Source organism: Dysidea avara, chromosome 8, assembly GCF_963678975.1.
Source record: "Dysidea avara chromosome 8, odDysAvar1.4, whole genome shotgun sequence".
Taxonomy (NCBI): Eukaryota; Metazoa; Porifera; class Demospongiae; order Dictyoceratida; family Dysideidae; genus Dysidea; species Dysidea avara.
The window spans coordinates 16,238,792-16,253,166 of NC_089279.1; the positions used below are offsets into that span (position 1 = coordinate 16,238,792).

The window sequence follows — 14,375 nt, forward strand, 5'->3', positions numbered from 1 at the left end:
TCATTTCTTTTTGTATTTGTATACCCCAAAGCCGGCCTATGGCCTGCTTTGGGACTTTTTTAACCTATATTTTTTTTCTTTACTACAGGAAGAAGAAAAGATGAAGCAGGGTGATTTTTTTGTAGCTGACCTCTCTGCAAGGTGATCCTTCTAGCTGATCTCTCTACCGGATGACTTGTTTGTAGCTGAACTCTCTACAGGGTGATTTGCTTGTAGCTGAACTCTCTACAATGTAACTTCTTCTAGCTGAACTCTCTACTGGTGACTTGTTTCTAGCTGATCTCTCTACAGGGTGACGTGTTTCTAGCTGAACTCTCTACAGGGTGACTTGTTTCTAGCTGAACTCTCTACAGGGTGATTTGTTTGTAGCTGAATTCTCTACAAGGTAACTTCTTCTAGCTGATCTTTCTACAGGGTAATTTGTTTGTAGCTGAATTCTCTACAGGGCAATTTGTTTGTAGCTGAACTCTCTACAGGTGATTTGTTTGCAGCTGAACTCTCTTACATGGTGGTTTCTTTGTAGCTGAACTCTCTACAAGGTGACTTCTGATAGCTGATCTATCTACAGGATGACTTGTTTCTAACTGAACTCTCTACAGTGTGACCTGTTCATAGCGGAACTTTCTACTCGGTGATTTGTTTGCAGCTAAACTCTTTGCATGATTGTTTCTTTGTAACTGAACTCTCTACAAGGTAACTTCTTCTAGCTGATCTCTCTACAGGGCAATTTGTTTGTAGCTGAATTCTCTACAGGGTGATTTATTTCAGCTGAACTCTCTACATGATGGCTTATTTGTAGCTGAACTCTCTATTAGGTACCTTCTTCTAGCTGATCTGACTACAGGGTGACTTGTTTGTAGCTGAATTCCCTACAGAATAACTTGCAATGTAATATAATTGAGTAAATTATAAATGCAGCTGAATGCTTTATTAGGGTGACTGTTCTATTAGAGTATCTCGATCTCGCATTTGCTGCACGTAGTTGCCTTTCGAATCATAACTCAGTGATTTGTAATCCGATTCTTCTGTACTATTGCAAGGACTTTCTATGATGATTATTCCAGCTACATACTGATTTTCAGCTCGTTGCTCTAAGCAGTTTTCCTGGTAGAGAAGAAAAATAATAGTTTTTTATTTATTCATAAAAATCGATCGCATAATTTTGACACAGGTTGGATATTGAGTCATATCTCCATGGTCTTTATCCCCATTCCTTTCAAACCACAAAAAGGCACTCCTACGATGGTTGCTCCATCTACATATCAATTTTCAACTGATTCCTCCAAGGGGTTTGCCCTGTAGGCGTGACAGACCTTCGACCTTATTTTACGAAAATAATCGGTCATAACTCCGTGAATGTTCATTGGATTCCTACCAAAGTTGGTATGGAGATCCGCCTTAATGAACCTTTTAAGTGTGCCAACTTTCAGCCCAATCCGAGTACGCATTCGTGTTTTATGGTGAATTTTGCGAAGTATGCGAAATGATGAAGAAAAAAAAAACGAAGAAATTAAAACGAAATTTTGTTCGCTCGTATCTCGGAAATGGCTGGAGCGATTTTCTTCAAATTTGGTATTTAGACTCCCCTAACTGGGCGGCACGTCTGTAGCAAATTTGGTTTCAATCGGATAAGGGATCACAGAGCTACATAGGTGTGAAAATTGCGTTTTCTTTCTTCCTGTTAATATACTCACGGTGTGGCGCGCCGACTTCTTGGGCCTCACAACACACTACCGTGTGTCTTGACGGTAGTGTCTTCAAGACACACGGTAGTGTGTCGTACGGCCCAAGAAGTTGAAAATGACGTTTTCTTTCTTCCTGTAAATATACTCACGGTGTGGCGCGCACAAGAAGCCCGATTGAAACCAAATTTGCTGCAGAGTTGTCCACCAGATAGGGGAGTCTACATTCCAAATTTGAAGGAAATCACTCAAGCCATTTCCGAGATACGAGTGGCCAAAGTTTCGTTTTTTTTTTTTTCTTCTTCGTCTTTTCGCACACTTGCAAAAATTGCTATAAAATGCAAACGCGTACTCCGATCGCCTTGAAATTTTGCACACAGAAGGGGAGTCCAAAGGCGAATCCTAGCATCACATTTGGTGCAAATCCGATGAATGATTCAGGAGTTATGACCGATTATTCGTGTAAAACAAGATCGATTTGTTGTCACGCCTACAGGGTAAACCGCTTCATGGAATGAGTTGAAAATTGCTATGTAGATGGAGTAACCATCGTAGGAGTGCCTTTTGGTGGTTTGAAAGGAATCGAGATAAAGACCACGGAGATATGACACAAAACCCAACCTGTGTCACAATTACGCGATCGATTTTTAGGAATAAAAAAGTATTAGTTTTCACGCCTACTAGGCAAACCGCTTAGAGCAATGAGCTGAAAATCGGTGTATAGCTGGAATAATCTTCATTGAAAGTCCTTGCAGTAGTATAGAAGAATTGGATTACAAACCACTGAGTTATGATTCGAAAGCCAACTCCGTGTAGCAAATGCGAGATCGAGATACTCTAATAGAACAGTCACCCTAATAGAGCATTCAGCTAATTTATTTACTCCATTATAGACATTCTGTAGGGAGTTCAGCTGCAAACAGTTAATCTTATAGACAGTTCAGCAAGAAGCAAGTCACGCTGTGGAGAGTTAAGCTACAAATATATCACTGTAAGAGATCAGCTACAAACAAATCAAACTGCAGAGAGATCAGCTACAAACAAATCAGCTTGTAGAGAGATCAGTTACACACAAATCAACCTGTAGAGAGATAAGCTAGAAACAAATAACTCTGTAGAGAGTTTAGCTACAAAAAATCACCCTGTAGAGACATCAGCTAGAAACTAGACACAATGTAAGGAGTTCAGCTACAAACAATCACCCTGTAGAGAGTTCAGGTATAACAAATCAACCTGCTCAGAGATCAGCTACAAACAAATCACCTTATAGAGAGTTCAGCTACAAACAAATTACCCTGTAGAGAGATCGGCTACAAACAAATCAACCTGCAGAAAGATCAGCTACACACAAATCAACTTGTAGAGAGATCAGCTACAAACAAATTACCCTGTAGAGAGATCAGCTAGAAACTAGACACAATGTAAGGAGTTCAGCTACAAGCAAATCACCCTGTAGAGAGTTCAGCTACAAACAAATCAACCTGTAGAGACATCAGTTAGAAACTAGACACAATGTAAGGAGTTCAGCTACAAACAAATATCCTTATAGAGAGTTCAGCTACAAACAAATTACCCTGTAGAGAGATCGGCTACAAACACATCAACCTGCAGAGAGATCAGCTACACACAAATCAACTTGTAGAGAGATCAGCTACACACAAATCAACCTGTAGAGTGATAAGCTAGAAACAAATCACCCTGTAGAGAGTTCAGCTAAAAAAAAAAAACCACCCTGTAGAGAGATCAGCTAGAAACTAGACACAATGTAAGGAGTTCAGCTACAAGCAAATCACCCTGTAGAGAGTTCAGCTAAAACAAATCAACCTGCAGAGAGATCAGCTACAAACAAATCACCTTATAGAGAGTTCAGCTACAAACAAATTACCCTGTAGTGAGATAGGCTAAAAAATCAACCTGCAGAAAGATCAGCTACACACAACAATGGCGGATCCAGGATGGGGCATTTGGGGCAAATGCCCCCCCCCACCTCAAATTGTGGAGGAGCCAGCCATGCTTCTGATTAAAATAGCTGCTAAACTTAATGTCAGGCCAAGATCAGTTTATCAACTCATGAAAATATGCACATTTTACTACAAATTCACCTGAAACCAAAGCAAACGAAACTAAAATAGTCACCTAGCACCTTCGTCCGTACTAAGCGCCTCTAAAAATAATTATCGTGTTGCTGTAAACAGCTTTTAAGACTTCACAACCATCTGAAAAGGCCAAAAATGGAAAAAATTTGTAGTGAGACACTACTAATAGGCGATAATTTACTGTTTCAAAAATTTAGCACTGAACTAGAGAATCTGGCTCTCCCCAACCACCTACAACTTACCCTGTTTGTGCCCCTCCCCTTGCCAGCTCCTGGATCCGCCCCTGCACAAATCAACTTGTAGAGAGATCAGCTACAAACAAATCACCCTGTAGAGAGATCAGCTAGAAACTAGACACAATGCAAGGAGTTCAGCTATAAGCAAATCAACCTGCAGTGAGATCACCTACAAAAACGCATCTTGTACAGAGTTCAGTTACAAACAAATTACCCTGTAGAGAGATCAGGTAGAAGAATTCACCTTGTAGAGAGTTCAGCAACAAAGAAACCACCATGTAGAGAGTTCAGCTGCAAACAAATCACCCTGTAGAAAATTCAGTTACAAACAAATCACCCAGTAGAAAGATCAGCTAGAAGAGGTCACCTTGTAGAGAGTTCAGCTACAAAGAAACCACCACATAAATAGTTCAGCTACAAATAAATCACCTGTAGAGAGTTCAGCTACAAACAAATCATCCTGTAGAGAGATCAGCTAGAAGAAGTTACCTTGTAGATAGTTCAGCTACAAACAACTCACTCTGTAGAAAGATCAGCTAGAAGAAGTCACCTTGTAGAGTGTTCATGATCCATTACAAAGAAACCATCATGTAGAGAGTTCAGCTGCAAACAAATCACTCTGTAGAGAGTTCAGCTACAAAGAAACCACCATGTAGAGAGTTCAGCCTCAAACAAACCACCCTGTAGAGAATTCAATTACAACAAATCACCCTGTAGAGAAGAAGTTACCTTGTAGAGAGTTCAGCTACAAAGAAACCATCATGTAGAGAGTTCAGCTACAAAGAAACCACCATGTAGAGAGTTTAGCTGCAAACAAATCACCTGTAGAGAGTTCAGCTAGAAACAAATCACCCAGTAGAGAGATCAGCTGGAAGAAGTCACCCTGTAGAGAGTTCAGCTAGACAAAGGCACCTTATAGAGAGTTCAGCTACAAAGAAACCATCATGTAGAGAGTTCAGGTACAAAGAAACCACCATGTAGAGAGTTTAGCTGCAAGCAAGTCACCTGTAGAGAGTTCAGCTAGAAACAAATCACCCTGTAGAGAGACCAGCTAGAAGAGGTCACCTTGTAGAGAGTTCAGCTACAAAAAGAAACCATCCTGTATATAGTTCAGCTACATTTCAAGTCACCCAGTAGAGAGATCAGCTGCAAAAAAAATATCCTGTGGGGAATAATGGGCATGTAATAAATATATGTATATAATTTGTATAATTACTAATAAAATCAAAAATAATTGAAGTATTAAAAATCTTCTTTAAGTTCTTTTCTTCTTCCTGTGGTAAAGAAAAAAACACATGGGTTAAAAATGCCCCAAAGCCAGGCATAGGCTGGCTTTGCAGTATACAAATACAAAAAGAAGTGATATCTAATCAAAAACAGCCAAGCTGTAAAAAAAAAGGTGCGGCCCCCAGAAAGGCCATGGTGAAAAAAGATGTGAAATCCAAGGTGACGGCCAAGAAATGGCTGTGATGGTAGGTTAATGGTTAAATTTTAATAACGACAATTCAGGTGAATTTTGTGCCGCTTGGTCTTGGCACCAAATTCACCTGAAATGTCGTTATTAAAATTTAACCATTAACGTACCATCACAGCCATTTCTTGGCCACCACCTTGGATTTCACATCTTTTTTCACCATGGCCTTTCTGGGGGCCGCACCTTTTTTTACAGCTTGGCTGTTTTTGATCATAGAAAAAAAAAACGGGGAAACAAGGGAGGTTGCCTACACCTGCAAATACAGGTGTATATTTAAGCCCCACATTTACTTCAGTCTAGCTATACCCATGACTGAATTAGGGATTAAATGTTCGCTAGTATATCTGCAGATGTAGGCGACCTGCCTTGTTTCCCTACCTTGTTTCCCGATCCCTATTTGAACTTAAATTCCTAATTTTTCCTTATACTTGTTTGTTTACTTCTTTTGTAACATCATTATGACTGGTGAACCTGCTCATACCGCATCAAAGAAAAGGATGGCACCAGAGTTAATATTTTCATCTGAACACACGCCCCAGTTATCAATTACTTGCTCGAAAGTGAAGTGGTCATTATGCTTCGCCTTAAGCCCGTTACACTGTGCTACAAACGAAGAAACAGTATCAGAAGTGCTCATGCAATCAATCCAGTTACCGTGGAAAATATGGATGACTCCTGCTTACAAACAGGAAGTCATGCATCATGCTACCGCTAATTGACACCTTGGGCAGTCAGCAGAAAGAAATGAGACACAAAGGAGAACAAAAGTAAGTCCATGATGCATGCATTGTACACACTGCAGTATGCCAAAACGCACATCTCGGGACAAAGCAATGTCAAATAGTGAAAAAATCAAGCCCGTAGTCTTACCCATTATTGAGTTACGCTTGCCTGAAGGCATCAGGCAGGCAGGCAGGCAGGTAGGTAGGCAGGCAGTTAGTAGAAAATTTCATTGAATAATTGTTTTTAAAAATTCATAACAATCTATTGAGAGCATTTACGGTTGTACTAAAGACGCTTTTGGGTTTGGTATACCTAACCAATACTCCAGGATGATATTGTAAAGCTGGTTTTTGGATGATTTTTTTTTAGCCATAAAGACCCAAACATCTGTGATCCCTACTATACAGTACTATGATATACATATATACATATTTATAACTACTGTACCAGCATTTCCATGAACTAGCTCCAAGACAAAGTTAGCATTTCTTTTGTTAACAACTCTCTCGCAAATAGATTTCACTCCTGACCAATCAAAATTTGGACCATCTTTCTATAAAACAGATTGCGACAGCTAATTTATAAATAATTGTCATCTGTACCTTGTATTCTTTCACAATTATCCAAGGCATCTCATGTAAGACAGAGTCAACTGTTTCAATATAGTTCAAGTGAGTAGTAGTAGATTCTAATTCTTTGGCTTCTTGTGAATGATGATGTAAAATAACCTAAAGACAATTAGGGACTAAGTACCACTGTTTTATGGTAATAGCATACAACTAAACCAAAAATAAACAACATTAGCATTTGACTGACAATATCACACTAAAATGTGCACAAGTATATGGAAAATGGAAATCTTAAATTCCGCTGGGATTACAACAAAACAACACTGAAACAAATCATATATGTATGCACTTTGCAATTACAATAGTGATCCATTGGGTATTTACCAGAGTGATGAGTGAACATCAGAGTTCATGCATGCGCAACAGTCAACATGTGTATCGGGTGTTAAGAGTAGTAGGACCACTCAAGCGATAGCATGATCTACATTTACAAGAGACATGCCTAGAATTAAAAAGGAAGTGGAAAGAAGAACGCAAACAAGTGTACTGCAATGATATCTGAAGGACAACTCTCTACTACAGGACCAACGGGGAAGTGGAGGAGGATGAAAGAACCATCTCACCAGTGAAGGCAAAGAATCATCCCAGACCCCAGATTAACTAAATGGATATAATTACATGAAAATAACAAGGAGAAAACATCCTGACCACCTTGTAGACACCTATAAGCGTTTGAGCGTAAATTGGATGGCTGCAGGTTCGAGGCTACCTAGGTCCAGTCATGGATTTTTTCTCCTTTCTGCAACTTTTCAAACACACTTTATGTAGCCAATGTCTTTGTATCTAATGTCTTTGAGCAGGCTGTAGGACCAGGTGTCCTACAGACCTTCAGCATTTGTGCTGTAAAGCTTTAATAAATTAAATAAATGCGTTGGCTGATTCACCACATCAGAAGCGTCAGTGTGTAGCCAATATCCATGAGCAAAATTGTGACATCTACTTCAGCGAAGATGTCAAGAAATTCAATGACACTCCATTGACCAAAGCTGACATCCCAAAATTGATGAAGCGGTCATTAATAATTTCCCAAAGGAAGATGACAGATTGCAGGTAACCCTCACCTAGGTAAGCAGCTCTACTGACACTGTATCTCTGTTCGAATTGCATGCCAATGTGCATTACAACATTGTATTCGCATAACTGTTAGTGTAGTGCAAAGTCAGCCTCTTACAGAATATACGTAACTAAAATTATCACAATCCAAAAAAATAAAATCTAGTCACACACACTACTCACATGATTCGAATACTGCTGCATGCCTCAGTACCTTTGTTTTACGTATGTGCGTAGCTAGTAGTGAAAACGACAAGCATAGTAATGTTGTAAGTAAAGTAGTGGTATTGTACATATAATATATATTGTATCGTGCGGTAGTGGTACTTATGGGCATGCAAGAATGCCTGATTAGACAATTATAATGCCATGAAGCCATACATGTAGAATATCCTACCCAACCATCTAGCCAAGAGTTATCTCCTATGATGTCAATGAAGCATGAAAAGTCCTTAAACTTTACATACCAAAACATTAAAACCTTAATCAACTGTTACCAATAAATTTTATCAACCCTTCTTTCCTGACCCTTCTACTATAACACTGTAACATTTATCCTGTACTCTCTTTCTCAGATCTGGATCATATCAACGTACTTCCATCAAACTGGAAAAAGGTGCCATTACCTCATCTCTAACAGCTGGTGCATCCTGACCATCAGTCCCACATCAGTCCCACTAAGCCTTGTTGAAAAGATCTTACTTGGGTTTTGAGGATCCAAGCCAAAACAAAGATCAATTAGCAACATATCTAAATGACTTCAAGTATTTGCTGTGTACATGTCAGTTATTGCCGAAGCAACCCCAACATGTACCAGACTTATGGTACATACCTCTCAAATGCAATGTTGTCTAACGAGTGTGAGCAATTAAAAAACTCGCTAATTAAAGGGCATGGCACCTGGTCCGCTTGTGAGTATTGATCCCAAACAAAATGGGATGAATACTTTTGAGCGAAACAGTGCCACACATTTTAATCAGCAAATTTTTTAACTGCTTGCACTCTTGCTGATGTTGCATTTGAGTGGTATTATAATGGGCTACCAAATCCTCATGTTAGAAGCCAGCAATGAATACCAGAATAATTGCTCACTGGCATATGACTGGTAATTCCGACAGCTCTGCCTCCCAACCAAACTGCAAGTGGTCTAATACTGACTCCACACTTTGGAACCTAGGCAAGTCACTGTAAGCACTGCTTTAGTTTATTTCACCAATCAAGATTGTGAATTTTCCCCAACTCCCAACATCCAGTACATATCAAACTCCACTCCACCAAAGGTTCATTTATCATCAATGGAATGAACAACGTGTTCAGGGATGCTCTCTTCCCAGCTGCTGCTATTAGTAGTAGTTATGTAGAAGGCGCATGCATTTTGCCCTTTAAGAATCATAGCACTCTAGATCATTTGAACAGTGGCCTAGGCCATTGTTGTTCCATTGACAGCTGAGCAGGAGGATCTGGGCAGAGCAAAACTTTATGGTTTATGTCCTTTACTGCAGGGTTAAAGGCACAGCAATACCATACATGTTCACTGTATACTTATGCTGTACAAAATGTAATGTATACATTTTTTTGCTGTTAGCATGAGGTAATTTACTTTATAATTCACATTTACATTTCTATAATTCCGAGCAGTCTTCTAGAGCCAATCTAACGGAGGGATACAAAATCAGTACCACCTCCTCAATGGCTACAACAATGGCAGAATCACCTCACTCTTGTCCCACTTTTCAGTAAGATTCCTGTGGAAGCAAACTTCATCCAAACTCCACCCATCCCCACTACTTGGCTGTATCACTTAAGACTTCACCCACATCAGGACCTAGTTCAGTATTTCATGCAGAGTGTCTCCCTTGGTTTTAGAGTTGGTTTTGATGGGAATGATGCAATCAGCAAAAAAGGAATCTTCAAAGTGCAACAGACCACCCAGCCATAGTGGATGACTTATCTTCACAATGAATTATCTTCACAATGAATTAAGTATTATATACTAGGCAGGATATTTGGCCCATACTCACCTTCAACACACCCAGGTGTCCATATAAACATATTTGTGATTATTCCCAAGAACCATCAGCAAGATATGTGACAGCTCATTACAGACCTCTTTCATCTATCAGGTAGCAGTGTAAATGACAGCATACCCTCACAGCTTTGCAGCTTGACCTATGTGACCATAAATGATGCAATATTAAGCATACTTAAGTCAGGACGAAACATAATGTTAGCAAAATTGATATCAAAAGTGTCTTCCACTTACTACCAGTACACCCTGCAGACCAACACCTACTAGGGATGAGATGGAGAAGCAGTGTGTACATTGATCATTATATCCTCTTTGGTCTCTGCTCAGCACTCGTGTTCTTGCTGGTCTTCTAGCTTGGATTGTGGAGTCTCCTACTCCATTTATTATTTAGATGACTATCTGACAATGGGGCCACCATGCTCTACAGTGTCAGTGTACCAACAGAATTTGGACACATTTGTATCCCTGTGCGCTGAATTAGGCATCCCCATCGCATCTGATGAACTAGAAGGTCCTTCAACATCTTTGTCATTCTTGTGAATCACATTAGACACTGAGAACATGGAAATTAGGCTATCAAGAGACAAACTAGCCTGAATCCAGCAATTGTTGACGACATGGCTCCCCAGGAAGAAAACACAGATTTTATTGCTAATAGGCATTAGTAATGGGTGACATTGACATTTTGCTATACGATTATTGTCATGAACAAACATCACGATTATCACGATTATTGTCCACTAATGAAAAACACTAAACACATCATGAATTGTCAATTAAATGGTAAAATTACATTGAAAATTTAATATTTCTCGGACTATCACAATTATTGCCAATTTTAATTATCACTAATTAATGAAAAGTATACGATGTCAATTATTGCCAACAAAATAATCATGATTATCATGATAATTGAATAATTGCCCATCCCTAATAGGCACTCTCCAACAAACCACCAAAGTTGTACACCGTTGTCTCAAGAACAGCAGCCAAGCTCCACAAGATGCACTTGATCACTAGGTTAAATAATCATTCAGGTCAGATTTGTTGTGGTGGTATACATTTCTTAAAACTTTAAATGGCGTTGAGATCCTTAGACACCCCCACTGTCTCACATCCAGCTTTTTGTGCCCAAATTGATGCTTCAGGAGCATGGGGTTGTGCTGCAGTATGAAGTTGCAATGGGCTCCAGAATGGTACAAAAGGCTAACAAACTTGTGCCAATTATTTTCACTTGCATCGTCTGGGGGTCTTATTTGTCGAAGTACCACATTAACTTTCAATGTTACAATGCTAATCTAGTCATTGCTATCAATAAAAGTTTGAGCAAGGACAAGTTTACGCTTTGCTCTCTATTATTGCACATTTTGACATTTGTATCACTGCTACTCACCTACCTGGGGTGACCAATGTTACTACTCTTGTGGTAACTTGCATCAGTATACTAACCTATGGTGATACCCATTTCCACCTTCCAGATGATCTCTCCTGACAGGCTCAACTGGATTTCTTCCCACTTTCTTTAACTGTTTCAACACACTATCATTTATTTACCAGCAAACCTTTTGATAGCATACACTGCTCACCATAACAGTATCCATGTACTACTGTGTGACCATGCTAATACTGCTGTAATAATACTCCACATCTCATACCCACAGAGTTATCATCAGCAACAGTATACCATCTGAGTGCAGTAGTACTACTTCAACCTGGAATATCAGTAGCAACAAAGAAAGCCTATACAGCTGGCCTCTGCAAGTACACCACTTTCTGCACTGAAACTAACCAACAGTCTGAACCTGTTTGTGAAGATACATTGTTGTTCTTTGCTAAATATCTGGCACAACAAAACCTTTTATATGCTACGGTACAAGTCTATCTCTCAGCTGTAAGATACAGTCACATCACAGCTGCCGAGTCATTGCCCTTAGCTTAAATCATGTATTGATAGGCACACGTAAGTCAAGTACAATTACCCACCAACCAAGACAATGGCTACCCACACCTTCATGTTGTGTTTTCAAAGCACCTTAGCAACTATTGAGATATGATGATCTGAGCTGTCTGCTGCCTTGTTTACGTACTTTGGACTTCTAGAGACCACATCATTACCTGACCACTTTGACCCTTCTATTGACCTGCTTTTATAAGATGTAGCTATAGACAATAGGGCTTCCCCGACATTTGTAAAGATCCCTCTTAGGCAGTCTAAAGGAGATCAACTCAGGAAAGGGACACAAATATGCTTAGGCAAGACTACGCATGCCATCTGTTCAGTACATGCATTGGTGCAATACTTAGCTAGGCAAGGTGGCACCCCAGGATCCTACGACATGACAACAAGGTATTGACGAGAACATCATTTAGCTCAACCCTTAACAAAACCTTAAAGGAGCTGCACATGGATCCCATATGCATCGATTAGAATTGATACAGCTACACCAGCCAAACAAACCGGTGTAAGTGACTCACATTTAAAAGCACTTGGCAAGTGCAGGAGTGATGCCTACCTCCACCATGTTCGACTGTCACCATAGGATATAGTGAGACTGTCAAAGTCTCTTGCATTTAACCTGTCCTTGAAAAAATCCTAGGTGTGTTCTAATTACCATGAAGTTGGCATGAACCAATATTTACTTAACTGAACACATAATTATAATCAATACTAGATGAATATGTATACCAAAAATGCAGTGCAGACATGTTAATTTGTAGGTACATATAAGTAAAGGTAAAGATGACTGGATGAATACAACTACACATACATCAGCATAGGCATGTTTGCATGTACAGTAATGGGTTTATAAGATGTGTTACACATGTAGAGATATAAATACATGGAGTGAATAATCTTAGTAAACAGTTTCCCATTCCTGTCCTAAGCACCTCTCTCTTTAATTCGGCTATATAGTCATGTCTATGCTTGGGTGGAAACCATGTGGCATGCCTTTCTATGGCCTGATACACCCAAGCTATACTGGTTATAATATTCACCCTTAGCCATTCAAAATATCCCTTAACATATACACAAAAATTCTCCAGAGTTACACCCAGCCTTAAAAAATTGGTTAGATTCACACAGGCAAACAGAGTCCTTGTACAACAACTACTGTACCAAACCCACCACCATTAACTGATGGTAGTGAATCAGTGTCAAATATATGTTTTGGAAGTGAGCAAACTACATTAATAAGAAGTAGGGATCCAAGTGACAAAAGTAGTAAATACATGATTGTATTACTATGTTGGATATTGGTATGTGATTTTAAATTTCAAGGGGGTAGCCAGGGAGGGGGGTTTGGATGGTTCAGGTGAACCCCCCTTTTCAGTGTCAGAATATAAAATTAAAAATCTCACAACACTGTCAGTGCTGGAGTTTTTCAGTAACTAAATGCACATTGGCTCTGCCCTGCACTACTCCTGAAGGTAACATTGCACTAATAAGGAATACCATATTTACTCAATTTGTGCCACAGTGGTTCTATTATTTTTTGACCAAAAGCCCTTCGAATAGTGCTGCACTGCAGTATTATTTGAGGGTGCGCTACCAATGTTACTTCTTAAACCAAGTGCACAGTTAATATAATATCCTCTCTGCTGAAGTATCGAATAAATAGAAATGTATTTATAATAATGGTGTTATTTAATTTTATCAATTTGTCTTGGTTTTGTACAATTAAGCGCATACAAAATGTTAATTATTACTCCATGTATTTAGTAATTACTTATTTACCACTTTTTCACTGCTAAGGAAGTATAACTTAAATGAACTGCTTTACACCACAAACAACGCTTAAAACTATCTTCATAACTGATTTATAATCTATGGTGTCTATTTCGAAAATTCTCTTGACAAACCTTAAGTCAGCTCTTTATTTTCATTCACGGACATTCCCACTTTGATTCAAAGGGATACACAATTTCAGAAGCCTGCAAGGCCCACACTGACATTTTTTTGGTTGTTACAACAACTGTAGAGCCCATTAGGAAAGTTGTTCACACCATACAGCTTCACCCAAATTTTTGAACTGTCACAAAGCTCATGTGAAGTATAAGCCTATCTCCCTGTAAGTTTAATACAGTGTCTATAGAGTGCTCACAATGACTACTTTACTTTACTATAAAACTTCTTTGCCACACAAGCGTGAGTGTAGACAGACGTAGGAACAAACAAACACACATATTTGTTTGGAAAAATTGCACAATGTATGAAATGGTAAATTTTCATTAGGTGGTACCATGGTATCAATAATTTTTTAGTAATTTCATTGGACAAATCATTGAAAATCCAATGAAAAATTACCAATGAAAATTCCATGATATCATATTCCATAAAATTTTAATTGGTATGCTTTCATTGATTTGTCTTATGAAAATGCCATGAAAATAAAAATTCATATCACCCAGTAAAAAAATTAACGATTTATGCATTGTGCAAATTATCTATTAT

The 14,375-nt window shown here is 38.9% G+C and overlaps 1 protein-coding gene across 1 annotated transcript in view; it reads right to left on the reverse strand.

Moving 5' to 3' along the window:
* LOC136264793 (uncharacterized) overlaps positions 1 to 14,375 on the reverse strand; it is a 306,221-nt gene that overhangs the window by 236,997 nt on the left and 54,849 nt on the right. The window contains exons 8-9 of the mRNA XM_066059562.1: positions 6,814 to 6,939; positions 6,659 to 6,764 (exon numbers count right to left, since the gene is read on the reverse strand). Of these exons, the coding sequence (XP_065915634.1) occupies positions 6,659 to 6,764; positions 6,814 to 6,939 (232 nt within the window). The remainder of the gene's footprint in view (positions 1 to 6,658; positions 6,765 to 6,813; positions 6,940 to 14,375) is intronic.